Below are 24,276 nucleotides of genomic sequence, written 5' to 3' on the forward strand. Positions count from 1 at the left end.
ACATTCATTACAGTTTACTGAAACTATCTTTGTAAACATTTCCAGTGACCTCTTAACTATAAATCAAATCATTTCATATGAGACATAATCATCCATGCCTTCATGAAACATTGGATACCTCCAATCTCTATGCTTAAAACTCTCTCTCACTCAATATCTTGCTATCTTGCTACTGCTACCTCTCTTTACATTCAGTGACTCCTGACTTGCTTGAGTCTGATATCTCTTCTTCCTTGATTCCAGCCTCTTCTTTGCTTTTAGGGTAGTTTCCACCTTTGCCTTTATCTATTCACCTTTTCCAGTTTTCCATTTATTTCGATGCATTTAACAGAGTACTGGATCTTAACCTAACTCAAAGGATTTTGGGGATGATGACATGGAATAATGTATGTGATGCAATGGCTATAATCCATGGGCCTATAATGCTCACCAAATGTGTGTTGCTGCCTCTAGCTCCTTTCACCATTCTGATCCAGTATTTTTCTAAATGTGAATGGTATTTGATATGCCCATGCAAGTTCTTTAATTTTTCTTTAGGAAAATAGACTTCAGAGATAAAGCTGGTTGTAGATGAGGTACAATAAATGTTAATTCCCTTGGAAAATTCTAATTGAAAGTTGGTAAATTCAGTGGTTGGAATAAGCATGCACAGAATAAAGGCAATAAAAAAATATAGTTCAGCCTACAACTACACTTGCCAGTTCTTTTTATGTATAATGCAATCATGTGGAAAAGCTTTTAAAATAAGCATGCCTGTGTATTCACTGCAAATTAGTCTGTCATTGAATTTTTACAGGAGCTTCTGAATAATCCATTTTATCTGGCTTAATTAAATAATTTAAAAAGTGTACAGGTTTCTGATAAAAGAAAACACATTGTCAGGATGTAATCTATTTATTCCCCCTTGCACTTTCCTTATTGTGCTTTTTGTGGCTTTCCAATTTTAAGCAATAACAAAAATACTCTGCAAAAAAAAAAATAAAGACTTTATTATATTTTCTGTGTCTAAATTGCTTGGGTTGGCTTTTTTTAGGACAATGTCCTGGAACACATATTCAATATTAACAATACAATCTGCCTACATGGGGCCATTCAAAAAGGCCTAAAATTACAGTAAATTTTCATTATGTATACATTTATTTACAATATTTTGTTTGATTTTTAAACTTTGTATTTGCCATTACTAAAAGAACATAAGAAAAGCCACACTGATTAATACCTGTGGTCTACTCAGTGCTGTATTTTCTGACACTGGCCCCTTGACTCTTTCAAGAAATCATAAAGATTCTTTTAAATATATCTTTAAATACAGGATTTTGGCCATCTAATACATTTTTTACCTTTAACTTCTTAAGATACAATTAGTCAATAAAATAAAAAATCTGATCACATCTCTCTTCCCTGCCTAAAAACTCTGGTGGCTCACTGCTGTCTGCAGGACAAAGCCCAATTCTAGCTACCCCTCACTCAAATCTTTCCCTCTCAGTCACTTCCTCCCCAATCTTACATTTACTTGCCTCCTTTTTCTTCCTCCAAGTCCACCTGGTGAACCCTTTATACTCACTTTTGTAGTACCATCTGTTCATCCATTGTATGAATATACCCATACAATGAATTACTTTCATTGGTAATATTACTAACCTTTGTACCTCCTTTTATTTCACATTAGACATACTGTATTATAATTACATTTAATATGATAAAACAAGACAAAGTTAATATTTTTATCATTGTTAAGTGTGCCCTTTAAGTACTATTCAATGGCATAAAGTACATTCACATTGTTAAGCAACCTTACCACCATCCATCTTCAGAACTTCATTCATCTTCCCAAACTGAAACTCTGTATACATTAAATACCAACTATTCATTATAATTGCTTTTTTTTTTTTTTTTTTGGAGACAGAGTTTCACTCTTGTTACCCAAGCTGGAGTGCAATGGTGCAATCTCGGCTCACTGCAACCTCCGCCTCCTGGGTACAGGCAATTCTCCTGCCTCAGCCTCCTGAGTCGCTGGGATTACAGGCACGTGCCACCATGCGCAGCTAATTTTTTGTGTTTTTAGCAGAGACGGGGTTTCACCATGTTGACCAGGATGGTCTCGATCTCTTAACCTCGGGATCCACCCGCCTTGGCCTCCCAAAGTGCTGGGATTACAGGCATGAGCCAAACAAATAGTTAGGGTCTTGCTTTGTTGCTGAGGGTCGTCTCAAACTCCTACATTCATGTAATTCTCATGCCTCAGTCTAATGAGTAGGTGGGATTTCATATATATGCCACTGCACCCATCTTATAATTACTTTTTAACATGTCTATCCCACATACCAGCCTTCAGAGCAGAACTAACTTTTTACTAATATGAGTTTGTTAACATATTTATACCTAGTACTTAATAAAATGCCCGGCAAATGGAAGATGTCAAATATCTGTTGAAGTACCATGATTAAAATTACATATTATATTATTAAGCTAACCAAGCACATCAAATTATGCCAACTTTCCCATTCTTTGCCACTTCAGCCTTACACTTTGCCAAAAGCAAAACATAACAAAAATAAATTCACAAAAACATACCTTTAATGGTTTTCACTTTACCAAAAAAAAAAAAACTAGAAACAAGACCAAAATATTACCTTTGGTGCTTTCTCATTTCATAAAGCATAAAATCTACAATTTTTTAGCCCTCCAGAATTTGGATTGCATCAATCTCTTTACCCTCCTCTTCTGCATTTTTTCACATCCTGACTGTTATCAATACAACATTCCTTATTCTTGAAACAGGCAGTTTCAGATTTTCTTAATCATTCTGTCTCCTCAGCCTGAAGTATTTCCTACAGTTTTGAAGTCAAATCATAGTCTTCCTTCAAGGGTATGCTCAAATGCTGTCTTTTTAGGGAGAAGTGTTCTCTGACCGCTTCTTCTCTGTTCCCATCTGTATTTTGTTTGTGCCTGTATTTTGTATTTAGTTTTGCACTAAATTACATGTTTGTTATATGTGTTTATGTCTATCTCTTTCACTAGAGGGCAAGTTATACGAAAATTTACATGATGCCTCACTTATTTTCTTTCTTTCCATTTTTCCTTTCAGAGACACTTGAAATCTTCTTCACATGGTAGAGATTCATTAATTAAATTGAAAGAAGAAACGCCTTGTTCATTTGAAACATATGATCATCAACATATTGCTGTTTATTGAGCATAGTGAATATTGTTCAAACAGTTCAATTAAGAGAGCAGTCAAGGAACAACATGAAAACACTAGTCAGAATGAAGTGTATATAATACAATTTGACAAACATATATCGATTAAGAGGTTCATATCACTGTTACTGAGTGAAGTAAATATAAAGGAGAAAGATGAAGTCTATCTTCTCAGTAAACTAACGAGACAGGCTTACACAAGTATATAATTATCCCTAATACTTGTGCAGTTGTAATAGGTTCTGAAGCAATGAGCTTTAGCAATTTAAATTAAGAAGACTATTGACAAAGAATTATAAAATATTTCACTAAAGAGGTGACATCTGAGCTTGAGCTTACATGGGGAAATATGTTTTCAATGAGTGAATTGGAGTTGTGGAGATATTCTAGAAAAGACTTTAGCATAAGTAAGATTTAGAGTCATAAAAAATGTTGGCTTCTTTAAAAGACAATGCACTCCATGATTTAACAAGGCCTTAGAATGACTCAGGCAGAACAGTAGGGGTAGTGGAAGTTAAAGCAGAACCTGTAGGTTAGGAATATTAAAGGAATTTTTGATGGCATGTTACAAGTCTATGTAACATATATCACTATATTGCTGACATATATTCATATAGCATATTATACCATTATATTATCAATGTATTAATATGGTATATTAATATATTATGGTATATATTACATTATATATAGTATATAATATTACATTATATATATGATATTGCATCATATACTATATTAATATATGCCATATTACAATTTACTAATATGGCATATATTAATATAATATATTGTATATATTATAATGTATTAATATATACAATATATCTGTATGTATATCTGTATATATTACAGATGATAACATATTACAAAATAATTAATGTAATTGGGACTTCACTTAGCAAGCTTAACCTTGCAGAATTATACAGCAAAAGGGATAAGCAATAAGAACAGATAAAAGCCTACTGTAATATTTCAGGTGAGAATGCATAAAGATCTGAACTATTGCAATTTTAATACATATGGATGATGAGAGTAGACAGATATGGGGAACATTATAGACACAATTATATATATAAATTGAAACAACCTGAAAGCAGAGTTAAGACAAATTCAAAGATAACCACATTTTCAAGTAGGAGGGAATAGTAGTACATTAGGAGAAATAACTTCTGTGGTCTCATGTATAAAATAATAGTAGTATGTACCTGCCAGCATTAGTGTACTGACTTGTATGTATTTAGCATGTATGAGGGATCATTACTATTAAGTGCTCCATAAAATGATCTAGTATTAATGTCATTATACAGAATAAAATCTGACTCTAAAACAATGTTATTGTTTTGTTTATAAGACTAATGAGAAGTTAATAAAAAATTCAAACACTAAAGAAACATAGGGGATATATACTTGCAAACAATGGAGACAACAAATAATAATAGTTTGGTACTTATATCTAAAACTTTTTCTATTCCTGTTATAATGAATTATTTATGTTTGAAAAATATTGAGAGTATTCTATGAAACTTCATTCTTTTTACATAGCAGAATGTTTTGGAGCTCTTTCCAGAAAAGAACGTATAGTAGTTTTGTATTCTTTTTAATGAGGCAACTCACTTTATCACATTAATGTGCCATATAGAATCTAAGAGGACATCAGGAAAACTAGGTGACGATTCAGGCCCACCAGAGCACAAGATACTTTTGTGTAAATTAGAAAATGTACTCTCTATAGGTGGCTATGTCCTCCGGTGCATGTCTGCCCTGAGCTAGATTTCAGCTCCCACTGACCCCGCTGCTAGATATTTGTAGGAGACAATAATCTGTACAATCATTAACAAAGCCCTGTGGAAATGCCAAAGGGATGCTTGCAATTTTTTTGTGGAGCTTAAAAACCTTGAACTATAGATTTTGGTTTCTTTTCTACAGAAGTCATGGTTGAATTCCTGGATTTCTGTGAAGAATAGATGAAGGATCTATGGAAGAGATTATAAAGAAAATAGTAGGTGATAACTGCAAACCCATCTGTGAGAATAACACAAGGTGGTGGGAGGGTGGAAGAGGGAGGGAGGAAGCAAGGGGGAAGAGAGAGAGAGAGAGAGAGAGAGAGAGAGAGAGAGAGAGGAGAGAGACTGATTCTATGTATAATAATGATATATAGATAATAAAGTCTATTAAAATGATAAAATGATAGAATAAACTGTATAGTTTTTCAGATTCTACATATGCATATATGTGTATATATGAGTACATCAAGATATCATTTAAAATCTAGATCTCTTAATTCTCCTTTTTGATTTTGGAAATTGAATTAACTCAGAAAAAAGTGTTTAGATAAATTTTTATATCTAAATTGTCTCTGTAATTACCAGAAACTAAGGAATCAAACAGATTCTGATAATGTGGCACCCTTACTCTTGAAGATGGCAATATGAACTCAGAAAACAAATAGATTTGAATTTCAAGGGATGCTTGTAAATAAATTTTAAATTTAATTTAAAATCAGAAGCATTTCCGGGCATGGTGACTCATGCCTGAAATCTCAGTGCTTTGGGAGGCTAAGCTGGGCAGACTGTTTGACCCCTGAAGTTAAAGACCAGTTTAGGAAACATGGCAAAACTCCATCTCTACAAAAAATACACAAAAAAAATTAGCTAGGCATGGTGGTGTACAACTGTAGTCCTAGCTACTCAAAAGGCTGAGGTCTGAGGATCACGTGAGGCTGAGAGGTAGAAGTTGCAGTAAGCCTTGATTGTGCCACTGCACTCCAGCCTGGGCAACAGAGTGAGACCCTGTCTCAAAGAAAAAGAAATTTGTTAAATCTGAAGCATTGAATAAAACTTTCTCCAGCTCCTTGCTCATTTAGCTATATGCAGGACTTTTGCTGTGGTTCCCGATTATTTTCATCTATGTTACATAATTTTGTTTGGCTCCATAAATAAATATACGTGTGTGTATATATTTTTTATTTTAATTAATTTATTTTTTTGAGATGAAGTCTTGCTCTGTTGCCAGGATGGAGTGAAGTAATGCAATCCTGGATCACTGCAATCTTTGCCTCCTGGTTTCAAGCCATTCTCCTGCCTCAGCTTCCCAAGTAGCTGGGACTACAGGCACATGCTACTACACTGAAATAATTTTTGTATTTTTAGTAGAAACGGGGTTTCACGATGTTGACCAGAATAATCTCAAACTCCTGACCCTGTGATCTGCCCGCCTTGGCCTCCCAAAGTGTTGGGATTACAGGCATGAGGCACTGCATCTGGCCAAGATTTTTTTTAAACTTTCTTTTTCATGAAAATGTGCTCTTTGTTCTTAAAAATACCTTTGTCAGTTATTACCTCCAACATTCAAAAGCCACCTAGTTCATATTCCTAAAGATGCTAATATTATGAATTTTTCTAAAAGTATTTTATCAGGTTTATAAACAGAACTTGTTATCATCAATATGTGACGCTTTCCTTAATAGTGATTTCTTATATCAATTGCTGTTACTATAGAGAAACAAGAACTCAAACTGTCAGTGCCTTCTGAATTTTTTCAAATTTCATTTTGAAATATCTATTTTATTAAAAAGTTAAAGTTGACTTTTTTCATAATTACTCTCTTAAAAGAATCACTAATATTTATAAACCATTTATTATTAGAAAATTAAAGTAAATTTTCTTTGTCGCTGGGCTTGTGATTTTCTAAACAGGAATTCAAGTTAAGCCACACGGACATTAGTTAAAATCAAGGACCAAATGGAAAGATATGAAAGTTAATAATGAGCACAATAATTACTAACAGGCATGATTTTACTTATGCAAATGATTTTTCATTGTATAGATGATTTTAAACAAAACAAGAAGCATTCAGAAAAGTCTGTCATAGATATATAGGAATGTTAAGGAGTAAAAACTTATTTTATCTATGTAAAATCAATCAAATGTACCACACTGTGTATAGGAGACTATAATAATACAATAGTACTTGGAGGATAAAACTATATTTCAGGAAACAGTCATAAATCTTTACTTTTGTTCTCAAGTGCTGCTGTTTGGTTTTATGTATAATTGAAGTAACTACTTAGTTGCTAGGTCTGGAGCAAATATTCAGAGCTTCACTTGAATTTATGGGACACTTTTATTTCAGCTTACTTTAGCCTATTGGTCTCATCACACCTTTGTTTATGACAAACAGAAATTCTATCACTGTCATATTAAGCCATGCTTTTGTATTAGTAGCCACCAAATTTTTTGTTTGCCCTTATCAATAAAATATTTTGAGAAATGCATGCAAAATAAATGTACATTTTATCACAAATAAAATTCCCAATTAACATTAATAAAATGTAAAATGAATACACATTTAACTTTTTTTTCCCCTGATAATTTCAGGAACAAATACACCCTGTCCTACAGATAATTAATCTACTCCATCTCGTTAAAAGACTGAGTTATCCTTGTCATTACCTATTATTCTAGAGGTTCTTTTCTTCTATAATGATTGAGAGGTATCAATCTCTTATTTCTTTTTTTTTTTAAATCATCCTGTTTACTAAGCTGAATCTGGTATAAAAAAGCTTTTTTTTCCATTTTAAAAATGGTTATTTCACCATTTATGCTTTCAACACTGCTAGCCTTTAATTAACATAGAATTTACTCTCCTTCTAGCTGAAAGTCCTTATTCTGAAGTTTAAATTGTTATGGCTGGAACAAACAAAAGCATATGTACACTCATTTAATTAACCTAGCTTATTTTAAAGAACAAAGGAGTTTTACTGACAAGATTTATTGAGTGGTTTGAAAATGTGTATTTTTCTGTATGCATAATGTATATGTAAACATTATCTTGTAAATCCCTTTATAAGACATATAATCACTGATATTAGCCTCTCATACCTTTTTATAAATCTATTTATGTTTTTTTTTTAATTCATCCATAATAGATGTACATACTTTGGGGGTACTTGTGATAATTTGATACATTCATATAATGTGTAAATAGCAAATCAGGGTTTTGGAATATCTACCACATTAACTATTTATCTTTACTTTTTGCTAAGAACATTTAAATTACTGTCTTCTAGCTATTTTGAAATGTACATTAGATCAATGTTACTATAATTGACCTACTGATCTATGGAACAATAGATTATATTTCTTCTATCTAACTGAAAATATGTACCTGTTAATCAACCCTCTTCATTTTTCCCTCCCCTCTACCCTTGGTTATATAAGAGTGGGAAGATTTTGCTAAATTATTTTAGTATGTCCAATACTAGCAATACCAATACTATATGACTGAAATAAACTTCTAGGAAAAAAGTAACTTTATGAATATCAGAGAAAAGAAGAGATTTTAACCTTATGAACATCAGAGAAAAGAAAAGACTATTTTAGTGGCTGTCACAGGTTAAATTTGTTTCTCTCTCTCTCTCTCTCTCTCTCTCTCTCTCTCTGTATATATATATATGTGTGTGTGTATGTATGTATATATAAATACACATACATATACACATTTATATATAAACACATTTATTTAATATGTGTGAATAATTATCCAAGATAATTTGTGTACTAAAACATAAGAGAAGCAAAAGCTTCTGAAGAGAAAATAACTCTTTAAATCTTAAAAAGATGATGAAAATACTTTTTTTGGAGCTGTGAATAATAGCAGAAGTGGATTCAATGATGTCACTAAATATGGGTACACTGCTTTTAGAAGATAAGAATAGGCAGGGCCTGAGGGGAAGTATATTTCTCCAAGGGTTAACTTTTATTTGTAGCATTTTCTAAGTTTAACAGTTATTTGATATGTGTTCCAATTTTGGAGCTGTGTTTTCCTTCTTGAAAGGACTGACGTTCTGCCTGCAGTCTTCTAAATCTTCATCTCTCTAGCTCACATGTCACTAGCTCTTGATAATTTTCCTTTGGTCTAGTACTGACACATATAAATAACCAAAAATCAGAAAACAAGACTTTGGCAACTAATTTCAACAAGCCTTGTTCAATGGCATAGACAGAATGTAATTTATTTTTCGTGACAGTTTTAATAAAAGTGACGTGAAACACAAGGGATGTAATGTGAGCAATATTGCACCTCAAAAGAGGAGAAAGTGTGGCATGTTACCTCCTGATTAGCAGCAGCTAGTTCTTCTTCCAGTGCAGAGACTCTTTCTAAAGAAACCCTCAGTCGCTCCCTTACCTAGAAGAAAAATCAAAATATGTGCAGTAATGTACATCCCATACATATTAAACTGTGCTGAACCCATCATTAACATCATCAGAGACAGTCAATTTGGCAAATTTTTTAAGTATTTATATCCCTAAGTGCTCAGAATACTAAACCTGGCAGAAACACAATGAATACATTGTCACCTCATAGTGTCCCTGTATCAAGGGATTTCCTTGTAAGCAAATCCTTTTGATGGTTCCCTGATAGAGCTTCAGATGGGGTTGGAGATTGACTTGTCTTGTTCTGAATTCTGATTCATAGTAAGTAGAGACAAAGTTCAAAAGTATATTATGAATATATCTGAAAAATAGTGACTGATTAAGCATGACAAATAGAGAAAACAATAGCCCACCTTTTTCTCTATTTCTGTAAAATAAGTAAATTTTCATTTGGCACTTAGTATCTAACTTCAAAAGTCCTTCACCTAAAGGAAAGGCCTTTTAGAACCTGAAAAATGTTCATTGCTCCTGTGTTTTGTATTAATTAGAGGTCTACTTTGTTTCTGAGGAATTATAAAGTACTTGAGTATTGTGGAACTTTCAACAAGTTTCCAGATACCAAAGGTTACACCATGGTATTCTATAGAACCAAAATCTCTGTATAGTTTGGTTTGAAGTTATATAATTTATAATTGTTTCTTACTTAACTGAAAATCAAATTAAGTATTTCTTTGATTCTTGCTTTCTTATGATATCTAAAATTGTTTCTGTTATTATGTGTTTAGATCTATAGATATGTCCTGTTATGTACATTTCAAAAGTAAACATTTCAGAGAAAGAAATATTGCTGAATTAAAATGAATGACTACAATAGTTTAATTTTCCTTAAAAAAAATCGACAAACTTTATAGCTTTAACTTAAGATGCAATTCATGGTGGACTTTTGATTATTTATAAGTTAATATAGGTTTTTCATGGGAATGCTACAGCGTTTGTGCAGTTAATATGTGTTTTAATGCATAATTATATTCCTATAAGCTTTCATTTTTTAATTTACTGACAGTATATTTTAATATATGGTATTTTTCTCCTCTAGTAAGATTTAACAGGGAATGTGAAAACTCAGATACATAAAAACATTTAAGTTGGAATTATAAGATTATTTTTTCAGTTAGCAAACAAACAAAAAGTCAGTAATGTCCTATTAACCCAGAATCTAATTAAGATTTTAAGAAATCTAAATTATATTTCAGTATTTTATTACAATAACACATATATTCAGATGAATGGATGCATTTAAGCCCTGAAATAGACCCTGAATCAGCAATAAAAATGTCCAAGTGGGGATTTAAATATTAATTATATTTTGTTATATTCAATTTCTCTAAAAATAGTAATACACACATAAAGGACATTTGATGTCTAAAACAGTTGCACAGGATCTTTCATAATATTGAGCTAGAGATTAACTGCCAAGTGTTATTTCGGTTAGACAAACATCCAATTGTTAACAAAATATGTAGAACTAATGCCGATTAATAACCAAACACTAGTTACATAGCAGGAAATCTTTGACCATTTTATTTGGAGAATACTTTTTATGAATTTTGAATACACACAAAAGAAGTAAATATATATCAAAGCCATGAAAATGAGTAGGATAGCTGATATGTGGAATGCATATATCAAAAAAGGTTTCAGCAGATGTGTGATGTTTAACAGGATTCCCATATTCCATAATATCAACTGTAAAATACGGGTATTTTGAAGAAGGCCTAGTAAACCTGGTTGATGAGAACAGCAATATGAAGCAATCGAAATATATTAATAATCTTGCCATATACAACATTGATCAAATCACACTTAAACTACTGTAGAGAGAGGACGTTACCGTATTTTAAAATACTAACACATTAAAATCTTTCTACAAGAGTCATTCACATCATATAAGAAATAGTTGAATCTAGGCTATATGGTAGGTTAAAATATCTTTCTGACTTTCTTTTAAACTCTTAAGACAGTTCCAAACTGTTTTCTACTTACTACAAGTTAAGCATTTATATTCTCATTATAGTGAGTTTTTCAGGAATAAAAATTAACAAGTTTATCAAACAATATGAAAATAAAATAATCATCCCTCAATACATTTAGATTATTGGTTTACAAATTTTGGTTATGTTGTTAACAAAGTAATAAATCTAAAACAGTTTTATAAGAAAATTTTAAAAATCTGAATATATTTTGAGTTACATTTTAAATTCAAAAATTGAGGCTATAAATACCTATACAGGGGCTTTTATAGAAAACTCATATTTATATGAGGATGAATTATTCTCTGTGTCTTTAATTTTGGGGTAATACTCAGAAAAATAAAATATATTAAACCTTGTCTCGCACTTGTCTCTGCAATACTTACTTAGTAAGGAAAAATTGTTGGTGGGGTGAGTTTTCTTCCCACGATATGAAGAATCCTAACATTTTACCTTGTCTGTTTGGCTTCAATTGCATTAAAAGAAAAAAAAAAACGGCTTCTCTGAAGTCTTTCTTGTTTTCTCTCTGCTTGGAATATCACACTGGCAGAATGACACAATTTATTTTTCTTAATGGATTTTATGTTCTTGTGAAGCTATCTAGAAATGATTGATAAGCCATAAATAGTTTCAATTTTTCCTAAATAGGGGTACACAGTTGATAGCTTTATCTCTATATATAATTTTTTTGATTTTTAAAGTGATTAAACCACTTTCAATTAATCTATTGTCTGTCTAGTCCTCAAGTTAAAACCTATTGTTTATTTACAGACCTATAGTGCAACTCTATTATTTATATGCATCTATTTTTTATTTCTAATTTCATTGATTACATCAATTTTTGTTTTGACCCCAAAAGCTGTTTCAAAGCCATAGAAATTTTTATCCCTAAAGATTAAAATAAGTTTCTAAAAATGACACGTGTTCAGGATAAAGAGACCTTGATGGAAGAAATACACATTCCAAACTGAAATTAATATATGGCAGGGTTACATTTCAGGAATTATCACTCCTATGACAGAAAATATTTTTGAGGAAATCTCCTCAGATTCGAAGCTCTAATTCATTTTTCACACTGTGACATTTGATAATGAAAATATATATGGAAGGCATATATATTTAATTTGTTTTGGTTTATATTTCCTATACATGTCCAATGTTTTTTTTTTTTTAATAGTCAATGATTTCTGAGTAATTGAAAAAGACAAGTATATGTCTCATGTTTTCCAACCCATGGAATTGGTAAACACATTGTAGAGTGATTTCAAAATTACTGTTGGTTTTAGCTAATTATGAATATTCTACCCTACAACTCAGTGGATATATAAATAAGTGAACATTAATAATTAAAATTATGAATCACTGCAACTATCTACAGCTATGCTCAATCCTTGTAAAGCTTATTTAGTTCTGCATATGTACTAATCCCTCTAGATTAAGTTGTTTGTTTCCTGTCCTCAAGGCGTGGTTAACTATATTTTTTACTGACTTTCTAAGTATATTGTATTTACTTGTTTATAGGTTTATATTTGCATCCCTCCTCAACCCTGTGGGAAGCTGTGAGTTACTCTTGAGGATATTGTCTATAAAGGCACTTAGACACATATTAGTCCCTTGATAACTAAATGAAATGCTATTTTAATGAAGCATCTGATCAACAATAATACCAAATCTTTACTTGGTTTGAAAGTTTTATCAAATGCTGATATTTATTCCTGTTAAGAATAATATTTATAAATATTCACTGAGGACTTTCCATATGCTAAGCACTGGCTGAAAGCTTTGCATATCAGATCATATCTAATCCTCATGACAACTCTGAGGTCAGTACTAATATTATCATAGTTCAAGATAAAATGCTTTGAGAATGGTCAAGTCACTTGTCCAGATCGTCTGACTCCAGAGCTCCAACTCATAACATTTCTTCTTTAGGCCACTGAGAATCACTTGTTGATAATCAGTCCAGTTGCCCCTGAACTCACCAATGTTCAGGAGACCTCTGGTGATTTAATACATATTATTATAGCTCCTAGGGCAACATGATAGAACAATACATTTAGTTATGCTAAGCCCACTGAAGTTCTGTAAAGTAAATTATTTCTAGATTAAATGGTACAACAACCATTTCCTTCTTAAATGTACTCACATGATCAGGTTATTTGTCTTAAATGCTGTTCATTATCTCTATTCTGATAAAGAATCATTCTTTTGTAAAAGCATCCATCACTTAAGTAATACGATAATGCTTACAGGGAACATCTCAAATCATAAATTTTCTAGCATCTTCATTTAAGTCATTTAAAACTCTTTTCTCTGAATGGGTCCTTCTTTTCTTATGGCTCTGGGTTATTTTCTGTATTAGTCCTGCTGCTTAGAATATCCTTCTCTGCTTAAAAAATCCTTAATCATTCTTTATTACCTGGATCAAATGTCACCCTCTCTTGAAGACATCTTTTCCTTTGTCATTACTCATACAGTCACAACTTATTCTGTGACTATATATTGTGATGTAAATTCGTCTTTTTAGAATTGTTTTTCATTGATATGTGAATTCCTAGCACTGACTCTGAACTTCTCAGTCATAATAAGAATATCTCATTTATCTTTGTGTGTCAAACATCTGCCAAGGAGTCTGATACATACTAAAAATTATATACATATAAACTCTTGCAAATTCTTAGCAATGTGCTTTTATAAAAAGAGAGGAAATATAATATGAAAATAAATATTATTAAATAATTATTTGATGTTATATTTAGCAAGAATTTTTATATAATCTTCATTTTTTATTCAAAATAATTCTAATATTAGTTGCCTCTCATTGCTAAAATAAAAATGAGATACAATTTCTTAATACTCTAGAAAACAGAATTATAGTTATCCTGTTGTACACACTCCACATAATCCCGTTCTCAGAACATCTGAAAAACCAATGATAAAAATATAAATGTAGATAAATATTAAACAGAACAAAAATGTCTGCATGCTTAAAAACTAGATATAACTGGGAAATAATCCCTAGTTTGGATTTTAATGCTCAGAACTTGTCAGATACTTTACAATGAAGTGTCCCAATTTCCACTCTAACTCCTAAAGCTTTATTACTTTTTAAAAATTCAGTCTTTGAAATCTCACAAAATTGAAATCATTTCATAAGGCTTCCTAATCTCCAAAGGATTTTATAATCATATTGGTTTACATATGTCAGTATAACTTAGTTGAGTAGCAGCTAAGAGAAGCTTACAGCTACTTTTAAAAATATCTAAACAGATTTTTCTACTAATATCTTATGATGTTACATGCAGAGGTTCTTCAAATGAATATTTAAAACTAAGATGTTAGACACATTAGAAAATCAGATGCTTCTAAAATAAATGTCTAAAAGTTAAAGTACATCCAATTTGTACTTCAAAATAGATGTAATTTTCACTTAGTAGTCTCTTATTTTGGAATCTATAGAGAATGACCAGGGTTTGAAAGAGAGAGAAAGAGAGAGGATACAACATTTCGAATGTCATCTGAACTAGGGCTATAATGTACCATAATAGAAGTCTAATTCTGATAAGCCATAGATTCAGTGGTTTACAAAAAGAAGATGGTTATGAATATTGCCAATTTACACACAGTAAACTATTTCACTTTTAAAAATGATTTTTCATATAACTCAAATGTATGCCTCAACTGACTGACTTTAAGAGTCAGGTGAGTCAATGGATAAAGAGAAAGAGCTTGATGCTGATGACAAAAACATAGTTAAATTTGAATCTTTTATCTGTACTATACCTTTTCATCCAAGGCCTTGTGGTGCTCAAATAAAGATTTCAGTGCCTTGAGAACTTCCACTTCACTGGATACTCCTGAGGGAGACTGGGCTTGCCGCTTTACCACCGTCATTCTTAGTGACCTTTCATGTCGTGACACAAGGCACTCCAAATGCTCCAGTAATAGCTATTGGGTTTAACAGAAAATGCAATTAATCTTATGAATACAAGTCACCAATACTTACAAAATGATTTCCTCCTTAAAACATTACAGGCTTCCATAGTATCTAATGTTAGCTGCAGGTTACACTTCAAGTGGCAGCAAAAATGCACAAACCTGTTTAAAACAGGGCTTATAAAACACATTAAAGATAATTTGTATTCGATCTTATAACAAATTACTAAATTTAAAAGTGTAATGCAAATGTTATGCAGTCCCCTAGCAAATTTAATAAATTCAGTATGGATTCAGTAGAAATAGTACACTTGACAAAATAAGTATGACAATGATAAAAGAACATTGCTTGATGCACCATGATCTTTTTAGAGGATGGCAGTAAAAGTCAAAATTTATTTCACTTACATTTGGCCATTAAAATTATTTGAATGGAATAAAATAAGCATAATCATTATAATGTTACTTTAACTTAAATAATCACATGGTTTTATTCACAATTATTCTTTAGATTATAGAAAAATATATGCAAGCAATTAGAACACAGTAACTGAGATTCTCAATTGTCAGTTCAGGAAAGAAATTTAAGGATATAGTTTTAAGTTGTTTACATTAGAATCTATGTTTTCCCCAGGGTAGCCTCTGGGGCCATTACAGAGGTCCAGTGAAAGTCCCTGAATAGTTTTCAGGCTGTTTCAGTCTCTACACTCTTAGCTTTTGCCAGTTAATTTCTGCTTTCAAATGTTTTGTGAATTGGGGTTTCACACTTGTTTTCATTTCGAAAGAAGTTTTACTAGTAAAAACAAAAATACATGAGAAGAAACTGTTCGGTTATTATTAGTTGTTATAATTTTACTAGTGAAGAACCACATACAACTGGCAAGAATTATAGGGAAGTTCTTCAGAAGAATAGTGAAAAACATAGGCTAACAAGTGGTGTCCACTTAGGCAAAAAAAAAAAAAAAAAAGAAAAGAAAGCAGAAATTATCCAAACAAAAGATTTTTTTTTTTTTTGAGACGAGTTTCGCTCTTGTTTACCCAGGCTGGAGTGCAATGGCGGGATCTCGGCTCACCGCAACCCCCGCCTTCTGTGTTGAGGCAATTCTCCTGCCTCAGCCTCCTGAGTAGCTGGGATTACAGGCACACGCCACTATGCCCAGCTAATTTTTTGTATTTTTAGTAGAGACAGGGTTTTACCATGTTGACCAGGATGGTCTTGATCTCTTGACCTCGTGATCCACCCACCTCGGCCTCCCAAAGTGCTGGGATTACAGGCGTGAGCCACTGCGCCCGGCTCCAAACAAAAGATTTAAAAGCAGATATAAGACACTAGAGGTAGAAAAAATAAAGAAAACAACTTTCTTTTTTTCAAGATTTTTTTCTAAAAGTTTAACTGTAATAAAAACCAAAAGTTTAAAATTTTGGTTTTCACTATACTGGTGTTAGATTCAGTGTCACTCATTAGTATCACATTTTTTTGGCTGGTTTCTCTACATTTGCTGTCACTAATTATGTCTCAAAGTGTCAGAAAACTCTGCCATTATTGTGCACAAAGAACACTGTTATCTGAGACACTAAACATGCATAAATTGATAGATAAGAGTCATATTTAAGGGTCAAAATAATATTAGTTGTTTTTCAGTATGAAATTGACCTGATATTTTCAAGGAGCCATTTAAAATTTATCCATCTCTGATTATATGATGGTATTCTATTCTCTTGAATTCTGTAGACACATGTGTCCATTGCTTAAATCCAAGCTCTTTTACATAGGTTATGGAGATCTGCCTGAACTCCAGTTTTTCCACTGTCATCTGATGTCAGTCTTTCCCTAGCAAACTATGTTCCTGCCTTTCTGGCCTGCTTTTAGGTCCTCAGTATGTCAAGCCTTTGCTTATGCTGTACCCTCTGCCTAAAGTACTCTTTCTTTGGTTCCTCATTTGAACAGCTCTTTCTCATTCTTTAAGTCTCAGCTTAAACATCATCTCTCAACAACGCATTTGCTCACTACTATCTAAAGTAATTTTCTCCTTTTCCCCACTTCCACAAGTCTCTATTTCAATCCCTTACTATTTTTTTTTCAGAATATTTCATGATGTACAATTTATAGAAATTATTCTACTAAATTTCATTCGATTTTTCCATTGCAATAAAAGCTCCATGAGAGTTGGCACAGTGTCTGCCTCAATCCTCTTGATCCTCTCTTTATGTGGGTGTTAGCTCAATTCCCAACATCTATAGGTATTCAATTAATATTTGTTGAATGAATTGAAACATTAATAAATGAGTTAAATTTACATACCTCATATAGTTTTATAGGACTCATACAGGCTTGGCTTATATAAAAGCTAAGCCTGTGGCCATGGTTAATTGGCATTATTTCCTAAAAGCTTAGGCTAATTAACATTATTATGTCCATTTATCCTTCAATCTGATGACATAAATAATGATGCAAGCTTTATAATACAATGAAAATTGTTTTTTCCTAATTGTAAATTATAAGGATCTTACTTAATATATTAATTCAATAAACATATCATCATCTAATATTGCACAGTACAGTGTAATATTTAGAAGTGTAAAATGCCCACCCTCTAGGAAAAGAAACAACAATGAAACTATAAAGAACATCTGTTATTAGAGACCAACTAAATCTTTTGATCACACTCTTCACATTTGACCAGTGGAACTTTTAACTGCTTCTCCCTACATTCATGCCCTCATTGTCTCTTTACCCAGCTTAAAGTTAATAATTCAGTATTTGTAAGCACTCTCTTTCATGATCCCTAAATTTCTAGAATCTGATCACTTGCCACTACATCCACTGCTAACATTTGGGTCCAAGACCTATAATCTCCCCTTGAATTATTATAGTAGCTCCTTAACTGGTCCTCCTGCTTTCAGCCTTTCATCTTCAGGCTATTCTCAAAACACATTTAAGTTAAAATTTGAGTTAGGTCATTTATACCCCCACTCAAATTTTTAATGTCTTCTTATTGGACTCAAGTGAAAGCCAAAGTCCTTAATACTTCCCAAAGGGATCTTAATTTTCTGAACTCATATCCTATTTTTCTTCTTGCTCACTGCAGTATAGCTACGTTGGCTTGGCTACCTTGCAGTTTTTTTTGTGTTTAGTTTTGTTAGTTTTGCTTTTAATACCTTAAACATCCATGTCCCCACAACAGGGGCTTTGTACTTCTAATTTTCTCTACCTAAATCATTCTCTTTCAGATATCTGCATAATTCTCACTCCACTATCTCTTTCATGTTTTAACTCAAATGCCACTCTTCAATGAAGCTTTCCCCAGCTACCTACAACATTGGATATCTCCTTTCTCGCTTTGTTTGTTCTTCTTAGCATTTGTCCCTATCTAATGTCATATTTCTTTATGTATTTATCTGGCTTACTATCTTTCAAAATTTAATGTAAGATCAATAAGGAAATAAAATTTTTTATCTATTTTGTTCATGGCTGTATCTTTAGTGCCTATAAGATTGGCACATGGTAGATGCTCGTGTATGTTTACTAAATGAATAAATAAGTACTGATTAAAGCAAATAGTTTGCATCTTTATAGGCAATATTCTTCAGAGAAATGGATATCTGGGATAGGTTTGACAGAACCAAAGGTTAAATTAACATAAAAGAAGGGAGACTGTCTTCCTTGGTACCTGGGGATGAGATAGTTACATAATCACCTGATCTATCTGGAAATGGGGTGTCTGTGTAAGACTTTGATGGATTGAGTCACAGCTACAATAGACCATTTTGAAAGACATGAGGAATACAAGGACAATGAAGTGAGTGGAATGCTTTGAACTGCACTGAAGAGTTTAAAGAAAGAAAATGGCAAGCTTAAGGTTTTAAATTCTAGGTCAAGGCTCAGTCAGAGAACCCAAGAGGTGCTATGGCTGTTCAGGATAGCCTCTTATTAAGATCCCAAAATATAACAGAAAGAAGATAAAAAGCTTGCTCTAAGGGAGGTCACTGAATTACAATACATGATGAATTCACAGCCTTACCTGAAATCTTATGTGGAAATCTTGCCATCACTCTGAGAAAAAAAGGCAGGCACCCTAAGAACTGTAAAATGGACATTTGGCAAGATTCAGAGGCGTCTGAGTTACTCTGACACTCTCAATTCCAATGAGTTTTCCTGCTTCTGTGATGAATCCAGTTCTATTTGTCTTAATGGCCATGTTATGACTTCACTTAAAGCAGTTGTTTTATAAGAAGAAGCCTCTGCACTTCACGTCCTACCACGAACACCTCTTTCTGCCTCCAGATTTCTAAAATATTAAGAGGTAAATAACAAGGTCTAACCTAAAAAAAGAGAAGGCTTTCAAATCAATAGACCTGTATGTTTTTGCTAATTTGTAATTTCAGAAATCTAGAAGTGTATTTAGATGCTGATATTACTGAAACAGAAAGAGGGGAACAGCATTTTTGATCTCGTTAAATTAATCAATATGACTATATTTCTCAAATAATCTGAATTTAACTTTGATGTCAAATACCAGAAAGTGGTTATAATTGTTTGCTTCATGGGTTAATGAAAATATAAACTCAGTGGTGGCCTAAAACAAGTGAATACAGGCTAGAAATTCAACGGGTAGAGGGTAGAAGGAAACTGGATTATGGAGTTAAAAAATGGCAAATTTAGCTCACCCCCTTGCTGTTTCCTTTGAGAGGACCAAAGTGACACTATCTTCACTAAGGCACTGGGAAACAGATTGGAAAGAAGACAACAGAGGACCTACAGCGGTTCTTTACAGATAAAAAATAAAAATTGAGAGATGCTAGTCCTTAAAGGAACCCTTTGATTTCTCTGGGGATGACAGAATTATGCAGTGGCAGTGACTAAGTAATAGTATTTAACCACTTAAGCTAAGGTATGTGAGGTTACTATAACAGACAGAATGGTTTGATCTGTTGGGATCTTTGTGATAGCTAACTGATTATAGGGTTGTTCATAAGACAGCAAGAATTAGGTTGTATTACTGAAATAAAAATATTAATAAAATCTGTAGACATGAAGGAAGAAAATTTGACTTGATTCACCTGCTAAACTGTCTTGGCCTTCTCCAAATCTTATACCTGAGTGAGTTTACAGTTAGAGACTTTTTAAAAATTAAGGTGAGGTTGTATAGCACCAACTTTTTTATTCTCCTGCTATTGAGAGATGGCAGTCTATGTTCCTTCCACTTAAATTTGGGTGGATTTGTGACTGTTTTGACCAACATAGAAGTCACATTTTGTGATTTCTGAGCTTAAGTCCTAAAAGGCCAGGTAACTTCCAACTGGTAGACCAGAACATTCGCCCTTAGGTCCCTGAGCTATCATCAAAGAAGTCTAAGTTTTCCAAGACTATCATGCTGGAGAGGCATTTGTAGGTTCTCTTGTGTAAAGTTCCAACTGAGTCTGCCTGTCCTTCAGTGATTCCAACTCAGGTGCCAGACATGAGCATGAAGAATGCACTTCACAAGCAAATATTTCTGACCCCAAATATTTCAGTTATCCCCTGCAAATGGTTTGCTGAAACAGATGTTCTTCTGGCTTTGGGAGCTGATTATTAATTTCAGGAGTTTTATGAGTGGGTGGTTAAGCACAATTATTATGCTTAAATTATGTAAGCTTATAACTAAATAAAAATATTTTTAGAAGATAGTAAACATTTGCAATGTATGAATTCCTAATTATTTTTATTACATTTCACTATTATATATGCTTCTTAGGTTGTTTACATCTATTTTACCTAAAAGGTAGAAATACTATATAATGGTTAAGTATTATTAATCTTTTTCCAACTCTGCATTTAGTAACATCATGTTGGTAGCTTGAAATCAACCACGGTGGAAGTATTTACACCAGAGAAATTGGCAAACCTCAGAGATCAGTGCTTTTATTTCCCTAACAAAAGAAATTGTTTACCAGAACATCATTGTCACCTGTCATCTTGGCTAAGACCCCAAATATTACAGAGCAAAGAAGGGTCATCCACACTGTTCTATTTTTAAATTCTTGGCCCATGAGAGTCTATAAGCATATTGAAACATTGTTTTGTGTCATTAAGTTTTAGGGTAATTCGTTAAATCATGATAGATAATATGAAAACCTTCTCCCAAAGGATCTGTAACTGTTTATCAGGGTCAATTTTGATAATAAAATATCAAAATTTCTTGAATATTATATCTGAGCAAGGACTAATATTTTGGTCCTCACTCTATAAGAGACTTTCGGTAACCTGGTGAACAAACTGTAGGTATCAGCCTATTTCCCTTGCCACCATGTCTTTTTTCTCAATGTGCATAAAGAAGTGACCATGGTTTCAGGGTCATAGGCCTGAGAAAATGGGATTCTCATGATTAAGACTGATGGAGTTACCACCACGGCTGAATGGCCCAGTGGCTAGCTGCCGTCATCTAATTTGGGCCCTTTCATGATACAGTACAGCTGGAGACCAGGTATTTTCCATGAAACAAGCATATTACATCAAATCCTTTCTATTAAAGAGAAGACAGCTTTTCCTCACTGTGATAAATCCCTTTATTGGATATGAATTTGCCTTTTCTAATGCCTATACTTCTACCAGCAACACCATTTGACTGAGTTTTTGCTTACCGTCATGTTATCATACACATTACCTCAAACAAAAAAACTGATTTTACAATGAAAAGAGTAATACAGTTGATGGATGCTCCCAGGGACCTCTGATTTTATCACACTATTACATCATCTAGAAGTAGCTGATCTTACAGAATGGTTAAAAGACCCAAGACTGTTTTAATTCAAGCTTGGACACAACACATTGCTAAGCAGAAATGCTATCATCCTGGAATTAGTATATCCTCAGAACTACTGATAGAAGTAAGGTACGGTTTCTTTCTGGAAATAGCCATGGGTTCATATATGTAGGTCCAGAAATCAAGGCTTAGAATTGGAATTTATAATTGCCAACTAGGACCTGTGACCAGTGGAGAAAAGAGGATCATTCCTTTTTTGTTCACACACACACACTCAATATATATATGCTCACGTATGTTTGTGTGTATATATAATGTATGTTAATACATTATTCTTTTTGTTTTCTTTACACTTTTACCATATGTTACCCATTAATTATCCCCATTTTCCACCTCTCCCCGTGACTGTTCCTCACAATCTGAATCCCATCTTCCCAGTATAGAATCCAAGAAGCATTTCTTGAGTACGTTTACCACTAGGGGGCAGACATTTGACTGAAGATCAGTCAACCAGAACCGACCATCCTGGAAGTGAGTCTGAAGGGAGCAGACAGGAAACCTGGTAATGGCAGAAGCTGCATGTTTTCTGGGACTGGGCTTGTAAGAAAAATTTACAAAGCTAAGAAATGTGGTCCTAGAGACTGCCTGAAAGTTCAGTTTAGAGATTTATTATATGCTTAAATTAATGTCTTTTTTTTAAACAGTCAAGGTATATACTGTTTTGTGCAATTAGGAATTCTCATCTACATAATAAAAACCAAATATGTTTTTATTAATATAAATAGACTCCTTAAGATATGAACTATTTCACTATCCTCAATACAAATATTCTACATAATATATACTTAATACTTGTTGAATTGGGTTAATTATAAATGTAAATTATTCAGGTTGAAGAATATGGACAAACCCGTTCTCATCTGGCATATATCTATGGCCTAATTTAAGGTTACAAATAAAGGTAAATAATTAAGAGTACAGAAAGAGAAACTTAGATAAGATACCATTAACAGTCTACTAATTACACACCTTAACCGGGAGCTACAACTTTAGCCTAATATTTAATAATTCTCACAGAAAGTACAAATGGAATTGTCTTTGGTATGCTCAAAGGATTGTAGGGACTATGTGAATGGCCATGAATCCTACATTGTAATTTTCTTTAAATGACCACAGTCTATATGTGTATATACATACACATATCATATATTCATACACGCGCGGACACACACACACACACAACCTCCCACATCATGCATCACTGGGAATTTTTTGGACTAAGTTTTGCCTTGAAAAGCAAGATGACCTAGGTAATCTAAATCCTTCATTTTACTATTATTCTGTAAGTATTTCTAAAACTATATAACTACCTATTAGATCTTAATTCGATACAACCTTGTGAACAATTATTTCCAATTACAAATGGTACTGAAATAGAAATACATTCTTCCCCGTAGACTAATTTGGCTGCTGTAATATGGTCATATAGCATGATATTAACATCTGAAAATAAAAACCTTTAAACTGGTTGCCTTCATGCTCAGTCCACTTCATATCTTTTACCCTCAAATATTGTTTAAAATTCCGTATGTTTCTTATGTACATATTTGATTATGAAATTGAAATAGCTGTTGGGAGGGCATCTGTCTTATCCTATTTACTCTTGTATTTATCATATCCTATCATAGAACTTTCATAAATAACTATACATGCATATGCATGTACACTCATGAAGAATCTTCATCTGCTTTCAACTGCAAAAGTCTTCCTTTTCTGAATTGGACTATATATTCTACCCACTGAGGAAATATGATTGGAGGATATTATTAACTTGCATAGGCAAAGATTTGTCAATAATAAAATATTTTTCTTTAGGAGTGATGGGTGAATAATTGTATCTCAATATCTGTTAAGGTAATTCCTTTGGCTCAAAGGTAAGAGCAGGGTAAGAAATGTTTCAAATGCAATTAAACCTTCTTTTATGATCCATGAGACTAAGTTCCAGCTTTATTATTTATAGCTAGATATTGTTTCTCAAAATCATAACTTGATATTAATAGTTACTCAAAGCCATAAGTTTTTTGAAGTCACACAACTGTTACAATCTAAAATATTATGAATAATATAAAACATCCTTTGAGATCTTTAGCTATAAATACAGTTGAAACAACTCTGACAATAAAAGTGTTCTTTATGCTCATATTCACA

The 24,276-nt window shown here is 32.7% G+C and overlaps 1 protein-coding gene across 50 annotated transcripts in view; it reads right to left on the bottom strand.

Moving 5' to 3' along the window:
- PPFIA2 (PPFI scaffold protein A2) overlaps nt 1–24,276 on the bottom strand; it is a 506,309-nt gene that overhangs the window by 175,786 nt on the left and 306,247 nt on the right. For 35 of the 50 annotated variants that reach the window (XM_078336983.1, XM_078336985.1, XM_078336982.1 and 32 more), the window contains 2 exons: nt 15,173–15,337; nt 9,316–9,390 (listed from right to left, as the gene is read on the bottom strand). In XM_078336983.1, the coding sequence (XP_078193109.1) occupies nt 9,316–9,390; nt 15,173–15,337 (240 nt within the window). The remainder of the gene's footprint in view (nt 1–9,315; nt 9,391–15,172; nt 15,338–24,276) is intronic. The other 15 variants (XM_078336998.1, XM_078336999.1, XM_078336996.1 and 12 more) reach the window with 1 other exon arrangement.

Source organism: Callithrix jacchus, chromosome 9 (assembly GCF_049354715.1).
Source record: "Callithrix jacchus isolate 240 chromosome 9, calJac240_pri, whole genome shotgun sequence".
Classification (NCBI taxonomy): Eukaryota; Metazoa; Chordata; class Mammalia; order Primates; family Cebidae; genus Callithrix; species Callithrix jacchus.